This window comes from Hyaena hyaena, unplaced genomic scaffold (genome assembly GCF_003009895.1).
Source record: "Hyaena hyaena isolate Hyena2069 unplaced genomic scaffold, ASM300989v1 scaffold_51, whole genome shotgun sequence".
In the NCBI taxonomy this organism is placed as follows: Eukaryota; Metazoa; Chordata; class Mammalia; order Carnivora; family Hyaenidae; genus Hyaena; species Hyaena hyaena.
Window position 1 is genome coordinate 180414 of NW_024080683.1, and position 16950 is coordinate 197363.

General features: G+C 51.6%; 1 protein-coding gene across 2 annotated transcripts in view; it reads left to right on the forward strand.

The window, feature by feature from the left end:
• Positions 1-1433, forward strand: part of KANK1 (KN motif and ankyrin repeat domains 1) — a 140515-nt gene extending 139082 nt beyond the window's left edge. For both annotated transcript variants that reach the window (XM_039230805.1, XM_039230806.1), the window contains one exon: positions 388-1433. In XM_039230805.1, coding sequence (XP_039086736.1) covers positions 388-450 — 63 coding nt within the window. In that variant the 3' untranslated portion in view covers positions 451-1433. The remainder of the gene's footprint in view (positions 1-387) is intronic.
• Positions 1434-16950: the final 15517 nt, after the last annotated feature.

The following is a 16950-nucleotide window of genomic DNA, read 5'->3' on the forward strand; positions in this document are numbered from 1 at the left end:
AGTGCTCATGGTCAGCGCCGCAGAGGCGGGCCACCTACTTGCCCTCGGGAGCCCCCCTCACGTGAAGGGTCTATTTCTGGACAGAATTATCCAGATGGCACTCATGTGCCCATGAGTACATACTGCTGCGTTCCTGGCCTTCTTCCTAAAGCAGAGAGTGAGCAGCAGCCTGTGGTCCCAGAGCCCACTGTTAGCGGGACGGTGACTTCCCAGGACAGCCAGACAGCTGCCCAGAGAGCTCCTGCTGGTGGGTCTGTGTCCCCTGTCCCAGCTGTCCTCACGCTGACAACCAGCTGTGGCAGACGTGGCTCCTAGGTCGTAGAGGACACACCTGCTTGAGGCCACTCATTAACCCCCCCCCCTTTTTTTTCCTTTCCTGGTCTCCAGGGCACCCCCAGACTTGGAAGGAAGACCTCTCCTGGCCCCACGCACCGAAGTTCGTTTGACTGAGTATGCGCAAATAGCCGTCCATTTCCACGCCACCACCAAGCTGCTAGGTGTTCCTATTGGGGTGACAGATACTGAATGTATGCATATTGTGCCTGAGCTCCCCAGCAAACAGAACGGGTAAGCCGGGGCCGAAGCCCGGAGTTGCACAGGGGGTGCCGAGCCAGCCCGAGCGCGCCCCCCCGGCACACGCCGCCTCCCACCTGGCCGCCTTCCCTGTGCGCCGGGTGCCCCACCCCCGTCTCTGTTGCTGTCGAGTCTCTCCTCCGTTATGTACAGTCGTAGGATACGGTGACCTGACCTGAGCGGGCAGCCGCCGCCTTCTGTCCTGCCCTCGCCACTGCCGAGAAGCGTCAGGTTCCCCCTGGCCCGGCTTTTTATAGTTGTCCCCAAGTATTTATATTTACTCATTTATATTTACATGGAGCCTTTGGAAAGCTCTTTGAGAATTCCATTCGGGATAATTTTGTTGATTTTCCTTTTGTTTTTCCTGTTCTCAAGTGAGGGACTTGAGATGACTGATCAGCAGCACCTTGGGCCTGGCCTGGTAGATTTCTGGTTTAAAAATAAGAGACAGACCTCTCGAAAAGTATAAAACTTAACGAAAGAAAGGCTTTTCAGTTGGGTTTATCTGGGTGGGTGTATCATATGACTTTTTATATAAAAGGCATCTCTATAAAATTGACACAGTATTGTCATCTTTTATATTCCATAGTCTTTGAGACATGAAGACCTACGTGTAACATTACCATGTTTTTATTAACAATTGCACAAATCCGCACCTAATGACAAAGGTTGAATCACATTAGAGGAATTGGCTTCATACTTGTCTAGAGAAACATAGTGTAGTTCTCCACATATTTATGGATTCCTTGATACCATGTCACACTTACTTCGGTCTTCAATGTATTTAAATGTTTGAAGTGCCTTAGACTCTTGCCATATTTTCAAAATAAAATTTCACCAAGCGCTCTTGCTTGCCCTGGCTTCGTCTCTGATGGCTGTCTGCCCGATTCCATTGACTTACAGCAGTGGCAGCAAAGGCCGACGGATTGCACCGGCGGGGAGCGCCGGCCCGCTAGTCTCGCACTTGGACGAGAAGAGACACCTTCTGAGAGCACTGCTTGCGGGGCTCTGCCCGTTACTCAGGTGACACGTCAGGAGTCGGGAACTTAAGGCCTTATTAGGCATACAGCTCATCAGACAGGTAATTGCCAAGGGGAGGCGACGACTTAGCTCCGGTCAGGCCTCCGGCCTCCATGTCGGTCACAGCTGCTGGGTGACTGCACCTGCCTTGCGGCCCTTTCTACGTGGTGAAGGGCAGTGAGTCCGTCTCATTACGGTGCAGAAGTGTGGCCACCAGAATGCAAACGAGGTGCTTGGGCCCGGTTGCCGGTGGTGGATTTTAGCCCAGGTGCCCTGGAGAACCATCACGGATTCCTTTCCCTTCTTCCTCTTTCCTTCCCGTCCTCTGTTCATCCGTTGCTGGGTTCGAGAAAGAGACCAGAGAGCAGGTGTGCGCCACAGTGCTGGTGCTGGAGAGCCTGGGTCATGGGCTTGCAGGTGTGTGTTGTTTACAGAACAACTCAGAGGAGCTGTGAAAAGTCACGCTGGGAATTGAGGCCGAACTGGGGCCGTATGTGATTCCCCCCCTCCATCCCGTGCCCGGACATCTGGGGCACAAGGACTGTCCTCTTCCTTGGACCATGAAAGTGAAGTCACAGCTGCCTGGGGACCTGACCATCTTTGTCCCTCCCGGGACAGATCCGCTCGTTCAGGGATTGGTGCTAAATTTCGGTTCGCATAGTTATTCAGGCTCTTTTAGACCCGAAAGAGCACAATAAATTAAAGCCGGAGAGAGAGAGAGAGAGAGTGTGTGTGTGTGTGTGTGTGTGTGTGTGTGTGTCTGTGAAGAAAAGAGGGGCTGTGAGTTCTGTGCCCCTTAATGGTATGACGTGCCTTTTGAGCAGGAAGGGCTGTGTCTTCCGGTGGTTTGTGGGCCTGGGAGTTTTGTTCTGTTGGAGAGAAGAAGGCCTTCATGTTGTCTGTGCACGAGAAAATGAATTCCGACGTCCGTGTGCTCCGTTTCAGATTTCTTGTGCTAAATTTTGCAGAAGAAAGTGGGTGAGCATTTTGTCACGGAGTGAGGTCTTATGCGAATCTAGCTGCCGGGAGCTCCAGTTTGTGCCTTGTTTGCTCTGCTAACACTGGGCACTTAGAAGGCATTTTATCTTGGGATCTCGGCACATTATATAAACCAGCCTGATTGTCCGCCTCTGGTGTGGCTGCAGTTTATTGAGCCACGAGGCCATTAAGTGGCATGTGGCAGGACACTGGGGCAGGTCCCCGGCCTAGGGAGGCCAGCCTAGGGCTGCAGACTCCCAATCTCGTTTTCTCCTGATGTGAAGGGAAGCCTACCTACACCTTTAAGTGACAGGCAGCCTGTGTCTTCAGATACACTTGCCCTCGAAAATTAGAAGCTCAAGATACCCCCGGACAAAAGAATAGAGCAGTGGCAACTTTGAAACTTTAACATTAAGAAAGTGAAACATGGGGCACCTGGGTGGCTCAGTCTGTTGAGCATCTGACTTGGGCTGAAGTCATGATGTCACAGTTCATGGGTTCAAGCCCCACATGGGGCTCTGTGCTGACAGCTCCCCCACTCCCATGCATGCTTTCTCTCTCTCCCTCTCTCTCTCCCTCTCTCTCTCTCGCTCTCAAAAATAAATTTAAAATATTAAAAAACACACACACACGAAACACAACTTGTCCACCCTGACGTAACGGACTAAACCTTGTGCAGGGAGTGGCGGGGGCTTCAGGGGCCTTGCTGGTCAAGAAAGTTACCAGGAGTGTGCTTTCTAGACCAGTCCCCCAGGTAAACGGAGTGCTGGGCTCTGGCTTGTAAGTGGCCAGTACTCTGGCAGGAAGTCTTCCCCTAACTTTCGTGATGCTGAAATACTGCAGGTGCAAGCCAACCGGCACAGACGGGATCGGGTCCTAATGGGTTCTTTGGGGGCGGGGGGTGGAGACCCTGCTGCAAGCAGAGAGAGTTCTATATTGTGGGAACTTCCGCCTTTACAGCATGTATGAGAATTGGTCGCAGGAGCTGGGGAAATGCCAGTTGTGGGCCTCACCCCGAGGAGCACCAGCCCAGGTGTTTCTCAGCATGGCCTTTGGTCCACATTGAGAATTGTTTTAGTCCCGAATTAGGAGACACCATCCTTGCTGTTTTCTCTACAGGTTAAGAGGGGCAGAGACACCTCTAACAAAACAAGAAGCATTACGTTTAATCTTTTATCTTGGATGTGTAAGGAGCCAACGTAGTCTGTGTGTGTCCGTGTTTGAGGGCATTCCTGTGACTCCAGAGCAGTCATTTCTAGAAGGCCAGGAACCAAGGCCACCATAGGGAAGGCAGTAGATGAGGGGACAAGGTTGCGGGGGCAGACAGCTCTTGGAGTACTTTCCCAAGTTCATCTTTTCCTTCCCCTCTTCCTCCGAAAGGAGGACTGTTTCTAGACAGGAAGACGGCCGTGACCCACCGCTTTGGCTTTGGGATAAAGAGAGTTTTCTGTTTTTTCTTCTTAAAGAACAATTCTTTTTACGCCCTGGGCCTGAGCCAGAGACTTAGCCCAAGACCGTTCCACTCTGCGCCATAAGGAAATTACTAATCATATGTTTACTCGGCCATTACTCCGCACGGCTGTAATTTAGAAGCCAGCTGATTATGAAAGTATATTTACAGTCTGTTTTGCCGAAGACAGTCACCACAAAAGGATGTGGCCAAGCCGTGGGCCGCAGTGGCCGGGGGCTGCACACACACACACTCACGCTCCCTCCTGGCCACAGTCCCTGGCGGCTTCCCAGGGGGCGGAAGTGGGAAGTCACAGTCCGCCCAGGAAGTATGAAAGGTGGAATTAGCACGTGCGGTCACATCCCTGCTACACCCGGTCTGAATCCTGGCAGGGACTCTGTAGAGAAGCTAGAGAGCCAGATACCGCGTGCTGGTGCTAGTGTGTCTGATGTGAGGACATGGGGTGGGGGCTAGCATTTTAGGGATCCAGCTGCCCACCGCCTCTCCATTGGGATCTTTGATGACTGCAAAGGCACAGGGATGGGAACCATAGCCCTCATTTTCAGCTAATGGAAGTCGTATGGGAGACATTCCCAGCACCAAGTGCCAGCTGGGCGGGCCGGTCACTTCTCCCGGCAGAGGGACTCTGGCTGTGCATCCATCGGCCCTGCTGTGAAATCATGTGCTTAAATAAACAGGTGATAAAGACAAGTCACTAATTGGATTGGATCCCTGAGAGTTCAGAGGATTCCTGTCCCGCAAGCCTGTCTAAACTATGTCACCCCTCCAGGGGCGCCTGAGTGGCTCAGTGGGTTACGCGTCCGACTTGATTTCGGTTCAGGTCACGATCTCATGCTTTAAAGTGAGCTTGAGCCCCACGTTGAGCTCTGTGCTAATACCACAGAGCCTGCTTGGGATTCTGTCTCTCTCCTTCCCTCTCTCTCTGCCCCTCCCCAACATGTGTACACGTGTGCACTCTCTCAAAATAAAAATTTTTTAAATTAAAAAAATTAAAATTGTCACCCCCTCACCCCCAGAAGAGCTAGTCTTCAAAAAAGGAGGCTCACAAGTTCAGCTTTCACGCCTGGGTTTGTAACACCACCTGCCAGGACTGAGAAGTTCCAGTGCCTGGCTCACCAACACTAGTTGAATGAATGAGTCTAAAAAAATAATTGAAGTGTGGCATTGAAAGTCAGGACAGTTACCGCTAGGAATGGGGGGAGATGATTGAGAGGAAGCCTGTGAGGGGCTGGCGGACCCTACGGATGGTTTGCTTCTCAGCCTTGAGACAGATACACTCCTGTGTTCCTTTACATAATTCACTAGGCTGTCCACTCACAACTGGTGTACTTTTCGTGTGTGTACGTTAACTTTGATTTTTTTTTTTAAATTTTTTTTTTTTTAATGTTTTATTTATTTCTAGGAGAGAGAGAGACAGCGTGAGCAGGGGAGGGTCAGAGAGAGAGAGGGAGTGACAGACTGAAACAGGCTCCAGGCTCTGAGCTGGCAGTCAGCACAGAGCCCGACGCGGGGCTCGAACCCACAAACCGCGAGATCATGACCTAAGCGAAAGTCGGACGCTTAACCGACTAAGCCACCCAGGCGCCCCTGATTTTTTTTTTTTAATTAAAAATTTGAAAAACTTTGATCAAGAAGGATCTTAGGTGAGGAGGGTGTATGTAGCTTTTGTAGATTTGAAGGTGCACAGGGACAGGAGAACCTGGCTGTCTCAGTCTGTCGAGCCCACCGCTCTTGATCTCAGCGTTGTGAGTTTGAGCCCCACGATGGCCACAGAGCTTACTTAAAAAGGTGAACGGGAACAAAATGATAATAAATGCTGGGTACTCTTGGTCCCATTGTTGTTTCTTCTTTTTTATTATTATTTTTTTAACATTTATCTACTTTTGAGAGAGAAAAAGAGCGTGAGAGCAGAGGAGGGGCAGGGAGAGGGAGACACAAAATCCCAAGCAGGCTCCAGGACTGTCAGCGCAGAGATGAACCTGGGGCTTGAACCCATGAACTGGCGAGATCGTGTCCTGAGCCGAAGTCAATTTATTTAATGTCTATTAAATGTTATTTAACGTTAACATGCAGCTCTGCACGGCGTGGGGGTGATGGCCCACCCCTAAGCCTGGACAGTCATCGTTTGGGCCGATCTCAGATGTTCTGCCTCTTTTTCTGGCTACTACCTGCCTCCTTTTGCAGGTAGGTTGGGCCATGTGATTCCTTTGGTAGTGACACATTAGTGGAGGAGACATGTGTCGATTCCAGGTGGGAGCTTGAAAAGCCAGTACGTGGTTCACTGGGCCCCCTCCTCCCATCATGGTGTTCGTGGCAGCCATTGTCACCCGGGTCTGCTAGTGACCGCCTGGAGCACAGTGTCCTTGCCGACCCGTCTTACCTGTTTACTTGTGTTACGAGCACAGATAAACCTTTTTTGGGTTACGTGAGGGGAGTTTACAGGTGACTTGTCATCACCACAGCATCACTTAGGTTTTCTTCATTGATATAGAAATTGGTTCTGGGAGGTAGACGCCGCTGTAATCGAATGGCTTAGTGGGTGACTTGTGGACAGCAAGGACACCAGTATTGTGGACTCAGTCGAGAACACTTTGCCTTATTTGCCTGAAGCTGGCACGTGCCAGGAGCCTTCTGGATGCACTGGGGAGAAGGTAACACGGGAGAAGGGGCCCTGTTACATAGATGCCTTAGGGCACTAAGGACTAGATGTTGGCCACGGAAAGCCATGTCCCCTGTGTGCCTTGTGAGGCAGGTCGTATCTCATAAACCTGTACTTCCCAGACTTGAACGCACGTCAGAATCCATGCGCTGGTGACAACTGAGATTGCTGGGCCCCAGCCCAGAGCCTCTGATTCGGTAGGTCTGGGAAGAGGCCCAAGAATGGGCGTTTTAAACAGGCTCCCCGGTGATGCTGATCTCGCTGGTCTGGTGGCTGCACATTAAGAACCGCCGCTCATAGGCAGTGAGCGGGACAAGTCCTCTCCTCTCTCAGGCGCAGGTGCTTGTTGGATAGGCATCCAAAGTGTCCGTGTTCCGTAATCGTTGTAATGTTTGTAATTTCCAGTGACTAAGACTTAACGGGTAGCTTGTTCTCTGTGGACCTTTGGCTCACAAATTTTACCAAGTTGCATTTGCTTGATGGCAAATCTATCTTTCTAGAGCTTGTGTGATATATGAAGTGTTTATAAACCCGGTGTTCAGGCAGAACTGGGTTTTAGAATCCGGCCAGAAGCCTTGACTTGAATCACTGCAGTCTTGCGAGAAAAATGATGCACACATTACACTTAGAAAGAAAGAAATCTTTATTTGCGCTGATCCCACAGTCTCTGTCTGTGTTGGCTCATTCCCTTGCGAATGCTCATTTGCAAACCACCGTCTCCTCCCGAAAGCCCAGTGCGGCACTAAGGGGCGGGTGTGCTGTGCTGATGGCCTCCCAGCTGCTGCCCCTGAATTCCTCTCTCTGTTCCTGGTCTCCGTCGGGCGGGGGCTCACAATGCTTTCCCTTTTCAGAGCCAGGGCAGCGGTCATTCTGGATGCTCATGCCAAGGTCTGAGAGACAGAGGCATCTGTGAGGGAAAGCCGCTGGGGCCCCTGGGACCTACCCGAAGGATCTCCCCACCCAGAGGCACGTGTGGTGCGTGTCCATAGCTCTGGGGTCAGAGACTGAGTTGAGATGAGTCAGAAGAGGGAGGAGAAATTAGTGCTTCACAGGGAAACTGGAGGCACCTCGTTTGTAGCCTCCCCATCCATAAATTAATTCCTGAGAGACAAGATGCACTTTCAGAATGTACACTTGCTGACGCTGACTGATGGCAGGCCTTGACTGACCAGAGAACAGTAATGAAGTTCCTCCACATGCCTCATTCAATCACTGTCAGGATCTGTGACCAAATACATAACCAAGTAGCCAGAAGCTTGGTGTTGATCTTACAGACCCTGCGGTGTTTTCTGGCCTGCGTAATACTTCACAAGGTAGGACAGAGTACTTCTATTTATCTTTATGTGTTAAGAGTTTGGGAACTCTAGCCCAGGAAGCCAATAACCCCACGATTGCTGGACCCACAGGCTTGGAATCATGAAATTTGTATGGCCAGATTCTTACCCATGCATCTGATCCAAACTGAAATTAAGGAAGCCAAACACTGCCACTGCCTCCCCGTAAGTCTTAGAAAGGTCACCTCTCAATGATCTGTACATAGCCTGACCTCTACCTGAGCAGGAGTTTTTATCCAGATGCCAACATGAAGAATACCAGCTGCTACAAGCAGCCGCCCTGTCTGGATACAGACGTCCGGTATCTTCCAGAACCAGTGGACATAGAGCGTCACTTTTCTTGGCTTTGCTCCTCCTACCTCCGTCGATCTGATGCCTAATAAAGAATGACTTTTCCCTTCTTGTCGTGCCTGTTCTGTGGTTTCTATGAAAATGGTAAACACATCTATAGAATCAAAGACCAGCGAAAGGTGAAAGTTGCTGCCAATAATTCCTCAAAGGGTGCATCATTCTCTGGTTTATAAGTGGGCATATCAGTTACTGTGGCCAAAGTAATGCTGTGTAACACACAGCCCTCAAAGCCTCCGTGGCATACAACCATGAGCATTGTTTATTAATGTTTGTTTTTTTATTAATGTTTGTTTATTTTTGAGAGTGAGACACAGCATGAGTAGGGGAGGAGCAGAGAGACGTAGAGACACAGACCTCCAAGCAGGCTCCAGGCTCCGATCGATCAGCACAGAGCCCAATGTGGGGCTCAAACTCACGAACCACGAGATCATGACCTCAGCCAAAGTCGGACGCTTAACCGACTGAGCCACCCAGGAGCCCCAACCAGGAGCATTTATTGCTTGAGTGTCTGAGTGGTCCACTGACCAGCAGCTCTGCTGACCTTGGCTGGTCTCCCCTTATACCTGCAGCTGATTGAAGCTGGCTTTAGTCACGTAGCTGAGGTGTTTTAGCCCTGTGACTCGTACCTTCCAGCTGAAGAGCCCAAGGTACGACAAGGGCATGACAGCGATGCAAGAACAAGTGGACAGGCTTCTTCAGGCTTCAGTTCAGTGCTGGTACCCCATCATTTTCCATGACAGTGTCTTGGCCCAGGCAAGTCATGAGAGCAGCCCAGGTTCAAGGAGATTGGGAGACAGGTCCTGCCTCTTTGGTGAGTAGCACTCAAAGCTACAGCAGAATGTTTGGCTCTAGCAGGAATAAAGGATTTGGAGCCATAAAATGCAATAAATTTTTCCCAGCAAGTTCCTCCCCCTGAGTGCTTCTGGCCCGGATTTGGAGACCTAGCACCCTCCTTTAAACACCTGTGAGAAAGGGCAGAGACAGTAAATTTGGTCCTTCCTTGAGGCTGATGTTTACAGGCCCTTTTCCATGGCGGACACTTCATGTCACTTGCCAGCTGTACCATCATCACTACCATGAGCATCGCCCTGGGGGAGCCCCTAACTAGACTCACTGCCACAAAGCGTCCAGTGACTGTGAACTTCCAGCGGTAGGCAGCAGGCGGTAGCTTGGACATTATGGGACCAGCGGCCCAGAAGGATCTGGAAGAGAGGATTGTCGTAAGAGCCTTAGGAGCCGGTTTCAAATGCTGTTTTTGAGAAGGATCAGTCCGGGTGAGACGCCACTGAGGAAGGAACTCGATTCCTCCCGCACGGCCTCACCCAGGCGCCTGCATGGGGAAGCAGTGGGGGAGTTTTATCTCCACAGCCTTTGGCTTCCTGCTGACAGAATCAAAGAGGGCACTGGTGTGAGTCATGTTGGAGCCCTTTAAGGTCCTAGCCCAAAGCATTATTTTCACCCCAGGCCATGGCTACATCCTGTGGCCAACAGAAAAGGTTCTCCAAACCCCAATCCTGAATTCTTGTCCACGGGGTGGTTCTGAGGCAGCCTCAGCAGGTAAGTCTGGTTCAGGGTTGGGGCACTCTTTGGGGGCTGGTCCCAACCTAATGGACCCCACGTTGCTGGGGTGTTGGGTGTGCATGTTGAGGCTGGGGGTGAGGCGCTGGGTAGAGGAAACCGCTTTACCACTTGCCAGCGAAGTGAAAGGAATCCCTCACTCCCTACGCACCTTGTAGCCCTTCTGGCTACTCTGTGTCTACACTGTCTGCTGAATCTGCTCAAAATACAGAGGGCCACGTTCCTGGGGGCCACTGTCAAGGCTGAGCCACCTGCATCATGACTTGGGTCAAGCACAAAAACGCCCTGTAGACCCGGAGAACCATGTGACGCATGCACACTGGACACCCCCTTGAAGACGATGGCCTGACCCTCGGGGCCCTCACAGAGGAAGGCTGGAACAGCCCATGGCCGGTGCCTAAGGTGGACGACTTCTCGTGGCGCCTTCAGGGAGAGAGGCCAGGCCAGAGGTCCTCACCGCAGCTGCCTTCGGATGCTGTGGGTTCCAGGATCCGCAGGGCCACGCCCCTCCCAGCGACCCCCCCCCCCCCCCCCCTTGGAGGAGGGTGCCTGGCGCAGGCTACGGTTCAGAACCTGCCCCGTGAGGCAGATTCCACAAGGTGTTCACAGCGAGCCCAAGGCGCCCGGTCACACATCTAAAGGGCAGTTGTGCCAAAGGGGAGAAGGGGAGTTCTGTCCTGCCCTGGGAGGAAGCGAGTCCCCACCCTAAGCCAAAAATCCAGCCCGCAGCGCACGACACATGTAAGCGGCTACCCGCCAGGAGACGGGAAACAGCTAGATCGTCCAAAGCCAGAGTGGGCTCTGCTGGCGCGAAGGGGCGCGAGCTTGCACGCGCGTCCCGAGGTCGCGCAGCCCCGAGCCTGCTCGCGCGGGGCCACCAACCCGGCACGTCGCTCCCGGCGCAGCCCGGCCTGCCAGCTCCCCCTAGCGGCCGGCGGTGCACACGCCCAGGCGTGAGCCCGTGTCCTGCTTTCCAACCACGCAGTCCTGCAGGTAAAATCAATGTTACTCCAAACCTCTAAAAAAAAAAAAAAAAAAAAAAAAATCGAGTAAATCCAGCATCTCAGTTTGTGCCGCATAGAGTAATGGTTAGTAATAGCTCACGAAACTGCATGCACACCTGTGTGTGCACGTGCATGCGCACATGTATGTTCTGGGTCACCAGGCAAGATGTGTTGGTCGCAGGGGGTAAGGCAGAAGTCTGAGAGTTTGCCAAACCAGGGGCCAGAACGTGACACAGCCAGGCCGTCGGCAGTTGCAGTTCCTCCAGCAAGGAGTGCAGGGCGGAACCCTGTCGGGCACCCACGGCGACTCATTCTGAGTCAGACACTGGGGCTTGGGGTGGGAAGCAGCCGCACACACGGAGAAGAGCAAGGGCGTCTCAGGGAAGCGGGCGCCTGAGAAGGGGTGGCAGGCGGAGCCCAGGGCAGGTAGGAGAGCTCCCGGGACAGAGAACGGGGGCTGGGCACACGTGTCCAGACGTGTCCTGAAGGAAGCAAACGGCCCGAAAGTGCCCCAAAGGAAGGGAGTTTACCTCACAGCACGCTCGGGCTGGAAAAGGCTTTCGGGCTAATGTCATCACCTCATGCTTTCCCCTGGTAGCCCGGATTTACAGCCTCACGGACTGTAAAAGTCCCAAGTTCATAGCAGGCACCTTTCTCCCTCTCAATTTGCATTCTTAGTTTTTTGGGTTTTTTTTTTTTTTTACCCCCACTGTGGTAAAATACACATAATATGAAGTTTGCCATTTTAATTACTTTTAAGCGTATAATTCAGCGGCATTAAGTACATTCACACGGTTGAATAACCATCGGCACCTCCATCTCAAAAACTTCCTCATCCCCCAAAGCAAGAGCTAACCATTGAGCATTAACCACCCACTTTCCATTCCCGCTCGCCTCTGGTAGTCCAGTTCTACTTGCTGTCTCTGTGAATTTGCCTTTCTAGATATTTCACAGAAGGGAAATCATACAGTAATCGTCTGGTTGTGTCTGGTTTATTTCACTTAGAATAACGTCTGTAAGTTTCATCCATGTTGCGGCATGTTTCAGCACTACATTCATTTTTATGGTTGAGTGATGGCGCATTGTATGTTTATCCATTATCTCTTGATGGGCTTGTTACCACCACCCCTCTTTACAATGAAGGAATGAGGGACGGTGGGGAGTGGCATCTGGGTGGCTCAGTCAGTTAAGCGTCTGACTTCAGCTCAGGTCATGATCTCATGGCTCATGAGTTCGACCCCCACCTCAGGCTCTGTGCTGATGGCTTAGTGTGGAGCCTGGTTCAGATTCTCTGTCTCTCTCTCTGCCCTTCCCCTGCTCTCTCGCTCACTCTCTGTCAAAAATAAACAAACATTAAAAATTTTCTTTTTAGTAAAAAAAAAAAAAATGAAGGAACTGAGTAGCTCAGAGTTACCCTATTACTTAATGTGGGAAGTCTGATTAGAAAGTCCAGGTCTCCTGCCTCCGAGGTCAAGGCTGTCACTACTTCAAGCTACCAGCTCGACACCCCTTCATTTCACATTCTGATCCGGTTTCATATAGTGAAAAATAATGGTATTTTTTCACTTACATACCACATAATTGCATACTAGGCATTGTTCTGAGTGCTTTATGCATGTTGATAACCCTAACCCTCATTTCCTCCTTACCGTAAACCTGTAAGGTAGATGGACACCATTCCTTCCCCCTTTTCTGCAGATGAGGAAACAGAAGCAGAGAGCAGCTGGCCCAACATCACCCAGCTATTAAGTGACAAAGCTGGCCCCAAAGCCAATTCCAGAATCTCTGTCCTTGTTACAGGGAGAAAAGCATTCTTCACCAAAGCATTACAGCCAGTGGGTTCTATTTCTAGTGTGAGAGACCTGAATTCCAGGGAGGAAATCAGTCAAGCTGCCCTTTGCCTGAGATTAACTGGGGAAGGCAGGTGTATTCCGGAGAAAAGATTACAAACTGAGTTGCACCCGCCTTTTTTCAGCAAATGTCTATGGCCCCCAACCCTGCATGGGTCTCCTGGGACAGTCTCCTCCGTTGACCAGATGACCTGCAAACTACAGGCCAATGACAATCCTTCAGGCCCAAAATTGGTTCCTGAAAAAATTCTAGACTCTGCTCACTTAAAGGCACAGAGGTCTCATTGGTTTTCCGCGAGCCCCTGAGTCTCACACTCCCGCCTCCCATGACCACTGTAATTAGGGCTGGACCCCTAATCTGCAGACCCTCGGAAGAGTCACACAAGCACCCAACAACCCTGTCCCAGTTCTGTTTAGATCATGTGACCTGTTGACTAGGAAGACAGAACTTTCTAGAACAAAAAGCGAAGGCACAGCTGCTTTCTCCAAGTCTGTTCTACTCGGAAAAGCGGGTGATGAGGGAGTCAAACCCCAAGGAGGGGGACTACAGGAGCGAGGCACAATAAGCAGGGCGCCTCATTTCCAAGCACTGCTCAGAAACTGTATTATTAGAAGGTCTGAACCCCAGGGGACTCTGTGTCCTTGCAGTGTGGCCGTCTGAGTTCTCCAGGCTGTGGGTGGTTTCCCCGCTAAGCCTCAAGACTTCAGCTGATCAGTCAACAAGAACAGAACTTACTTACCTGCCACAGAACCTCGGGCTGAAGCTCTGATGAGGCTCCTTCAAGGTGCCCTTCCAGCAACCAGACTGCAAACAGCAAGACAGGGCACACGTGCCCTGCTCCCTCGTGCGTCCAGCCATTGTGAAATTTTCCTCTTCAACCTTCCCCACCCAAGTGTTAGCCAGCGCCTCCTCCGTCAGAGGTAAGGAGCCACGGGGATCAGGGGGAGACAGTCCAGGAGAGGGAACCGTGTTTCCTGCCACGGATTGGACACTGCAGATCCAGAAGTGTGCTCTGGAGCTCCAACACCTTCCAGCCCCACGCCAGGCCCCCTCTTGCCCGGAGGTCCTCACACAAGGCCCCCCTGGAGTCCTCAGGAAGCCTCCGACCCTGTCCAGAGCCAGGGCAGGAAGGGATCCATGAAAGTAGGAAACCACTGGGCCGCAGCACCCTGCCAGTGATGTGCAGACGCCAAAAGGGCCACCCACGCACCCGACAGCCGGCCCTAGTTACGTTCAGGTCGTGTGACTTAGCCAGGAAGAGAGAACCTTCTGGAAGGAAAGCCTAAGAGAGTCCGTAGCCGGTTTACTCTAAGCCTCTTACGCCTGGAAAACCAAGTGACGAGGAATCACACGAGGTCATGCTTGTGACAGCATTTTGTAGACATGGCCAAGCCCTGCAGCAGCGATCAGCTGTTTCCCTGAGGGTGAAGGGCCCTTTTTTTTTTTCTCGAGGTTGGGTTGCTTTGCATTCCAAGTTGCCATCATGGCATGCCTCCCCGGGGGCACCCAGGCACTCACACAACGCCAGTGTTTTCCCAGTTACCCCATGAGCATGGACAGCAGCCGGGCAGTCATGTAAACTACAGGTGTCCGGGGCGCCCGGGTGGCTCAGTTAGTTGGGCATCTGACTTCAGCTCAGGTCATGATCTTGCAGTTCATGAGTTCGAGCCCTGCATGGGGCTCTGTGCTGACAGCTCAGAGCCTGGAGCCTGCTTCATAGTCTGTGTCTCCCTCTCTCTCCGCTTCTCCCCAGCTCGTGCTTGCTCTCTCAAGAATAAATTTTAAAAAATAATAATTAAAAAAAGTAGTAAGCCATCGATGTCCATGATCCATCTGGAGAGTCCCCTGCAGCGCTGACCCAGGCAGGCTGCCTTGAGGGACAAAAAGAAAAGAAACCCACACTGGGCGGTGAGAAGTTTGCAGACTTGTCTGTGGGGCGCGAGGAGGAAGGGGGGCCCTCACTCACTCCTGGGTTCCCCTCAATGTTGGACAAACTGATTCCACACTCCCCCCACTCCCCAGGTTGCCTTGCAGTGTTCAGCACCCCCCCCCCCCAACGACTGACTCACCCTCCTCCCGTACAGCAGCAGCTGCTGTCCCTTCCTCGGGGCTGGCACTGTGCTAAGCGCTTCCCGGACATCACCTCACCAAATCCCCTGAGCTAGGTCGTCAGCGAGCTCACCCAGTCTACCTACCTAGCAGCTTATGTGTGTGTCCCCTCCCCCCATCGCAGCCCCTGACGCAGCCCCCCCCCCACCTCCGGTCTTGTCCCTGTGTTGGTTCTATTATTCCCTGTTTTGAGCATCCCCAGAGCCCCCAACTATGCCAGACCGAGCTGCCACAGGGGTCCTCAAACTTAGGCACACGTGTCACCCACCTTAACAAAGTTACGTTACTCATAACCTTTCTCCTGCGTGTTCGACAGTGCACTGACTTCCTTGGCTTCTCGTGTTTCCACGCCTCAAACGCTGGTCTCCTTGCCAAGCAAATGTGTCTGCGCGATGGGGAGAAGCACGGCCCCCCCACCCCGGTTCTGAGGGGCGGGCTGCTGCGCACCAGAGGGGTGTGAGCAGGCCCGCAGGAGGGACCAGAGATGCACGCTTCTTGTGTCCACTCATCTGGAGGGAAGGCAATCGACAGAGATACTCGTCTGATTTCACAAGGGAAACACGGGCCTCCCTTACTGGTCCCGTTCCAGGGCCTTCCTGCTTCGGTTCTGTGGTTGACAGTGCGGCCCCTCATTTCTCACACACCAGACGCTTAACATCCGCTCCGCTGAGTGTTTCTTTTCACCGGTGAAGCTTTGTGACCAGTAATGGTGGCCCGCAGGGAAGACGGCTCCAGATCTCATTATGGCTGAGTGTGGGGGAGTCTTCCATCTCTGCAAGCATGTCCTACACTACTTTGGAAAAAGGCAAAACTCTCTCCTCTTGTAGGCCCCTGGACGTGTCATACCTCACATCAAGTAAGGTGAGGGCCCATAGAGGGCTCCCTGGACCAGCTACACCAGATCTCCCCTTAACCTTACCTGCTCTGTGGGCCCATTTTTCCCTGCACTAGTAGAAACAACGTGATATCAAGTCTCAGTTCTAACATTCTAAAACCCTGTAAGACTAAAATAAACCACCGTCGGAGTAGACCTCTCTCCTACAAAATGAGATGATATGCCCTTCCCACTCCATAATTAGAAGGAAGCTTTTGGGGCACCTGGGTGGCTCAGTCGGTTGAGTGTCCATCTCTTGATTTCAGCTCAGGTCATGATCTCATGGTCGTGAAATTGAACCTCACATCTGCCTCTACCCTGTTAGTGTATTCTCTCTCTCTCTCTCTCTCTCCCCCTTCTCTCTCTCTCTCCCCCCTTCTCTCCCTCTCTCCCCCCCGCTTCTCTCACACTCGTGCCCGCTCTCTTAAAAAAAAAAAAAGATATTCTTCCCTCTAATAAGAATAAGGAAAAAATTTAAAAGAGGTCTATTATTTTTTTTTAAAACTAGGTAGGAATTAATATATCATTTAATAATAAATTCTTGCAATGCTTCACCTAAACAACCATACTTAAAAAAAAAAAAAAGAAAAACAATTTCAAGTGAACCTTTGCCTGTTACAATGCTGATACCTGTCACTACTGTTGGGTTTTTTCTCCCTACATTTGTTTTCCCTTCTATGATTCTCCCTCTATTTCTAGTAGTGATTTATGAAACACTTATTGTTTGGATACATATTGAAGAGTTGGACATATCCTTTCCTTAATGTAAAAGAATGCATGAACGCAGAAGCAAGAACCAGCCCCAGCCCTGTCCTGGGGAGCTGTGAGTCCTGAGGCTCTCTGCCACCTTGTGTCTCCATCTGGATACTGCACTGCCCCCAGGGTGGTCCGAGGAGGGTGTTCTCCCTCCTCTCCATCACCAGGCACCCAACCCCAGCCATGAGCACACTCCCGTGAGACTGGACAACAAGTACCTTCACAGCTCCAGGGGTAAAGTGTGGGAACTCTGGAATCACACCTTACTTAGGCTCCCAGTTTCCCCCTTTACACCTGACAATATGAGCAAGTTATTTTACTTTTTTGAGACTTCATTTCCACACCCGTAGAATACAGGTAGTAATAATGCTTGCCTTCAGACTCATGGCCAC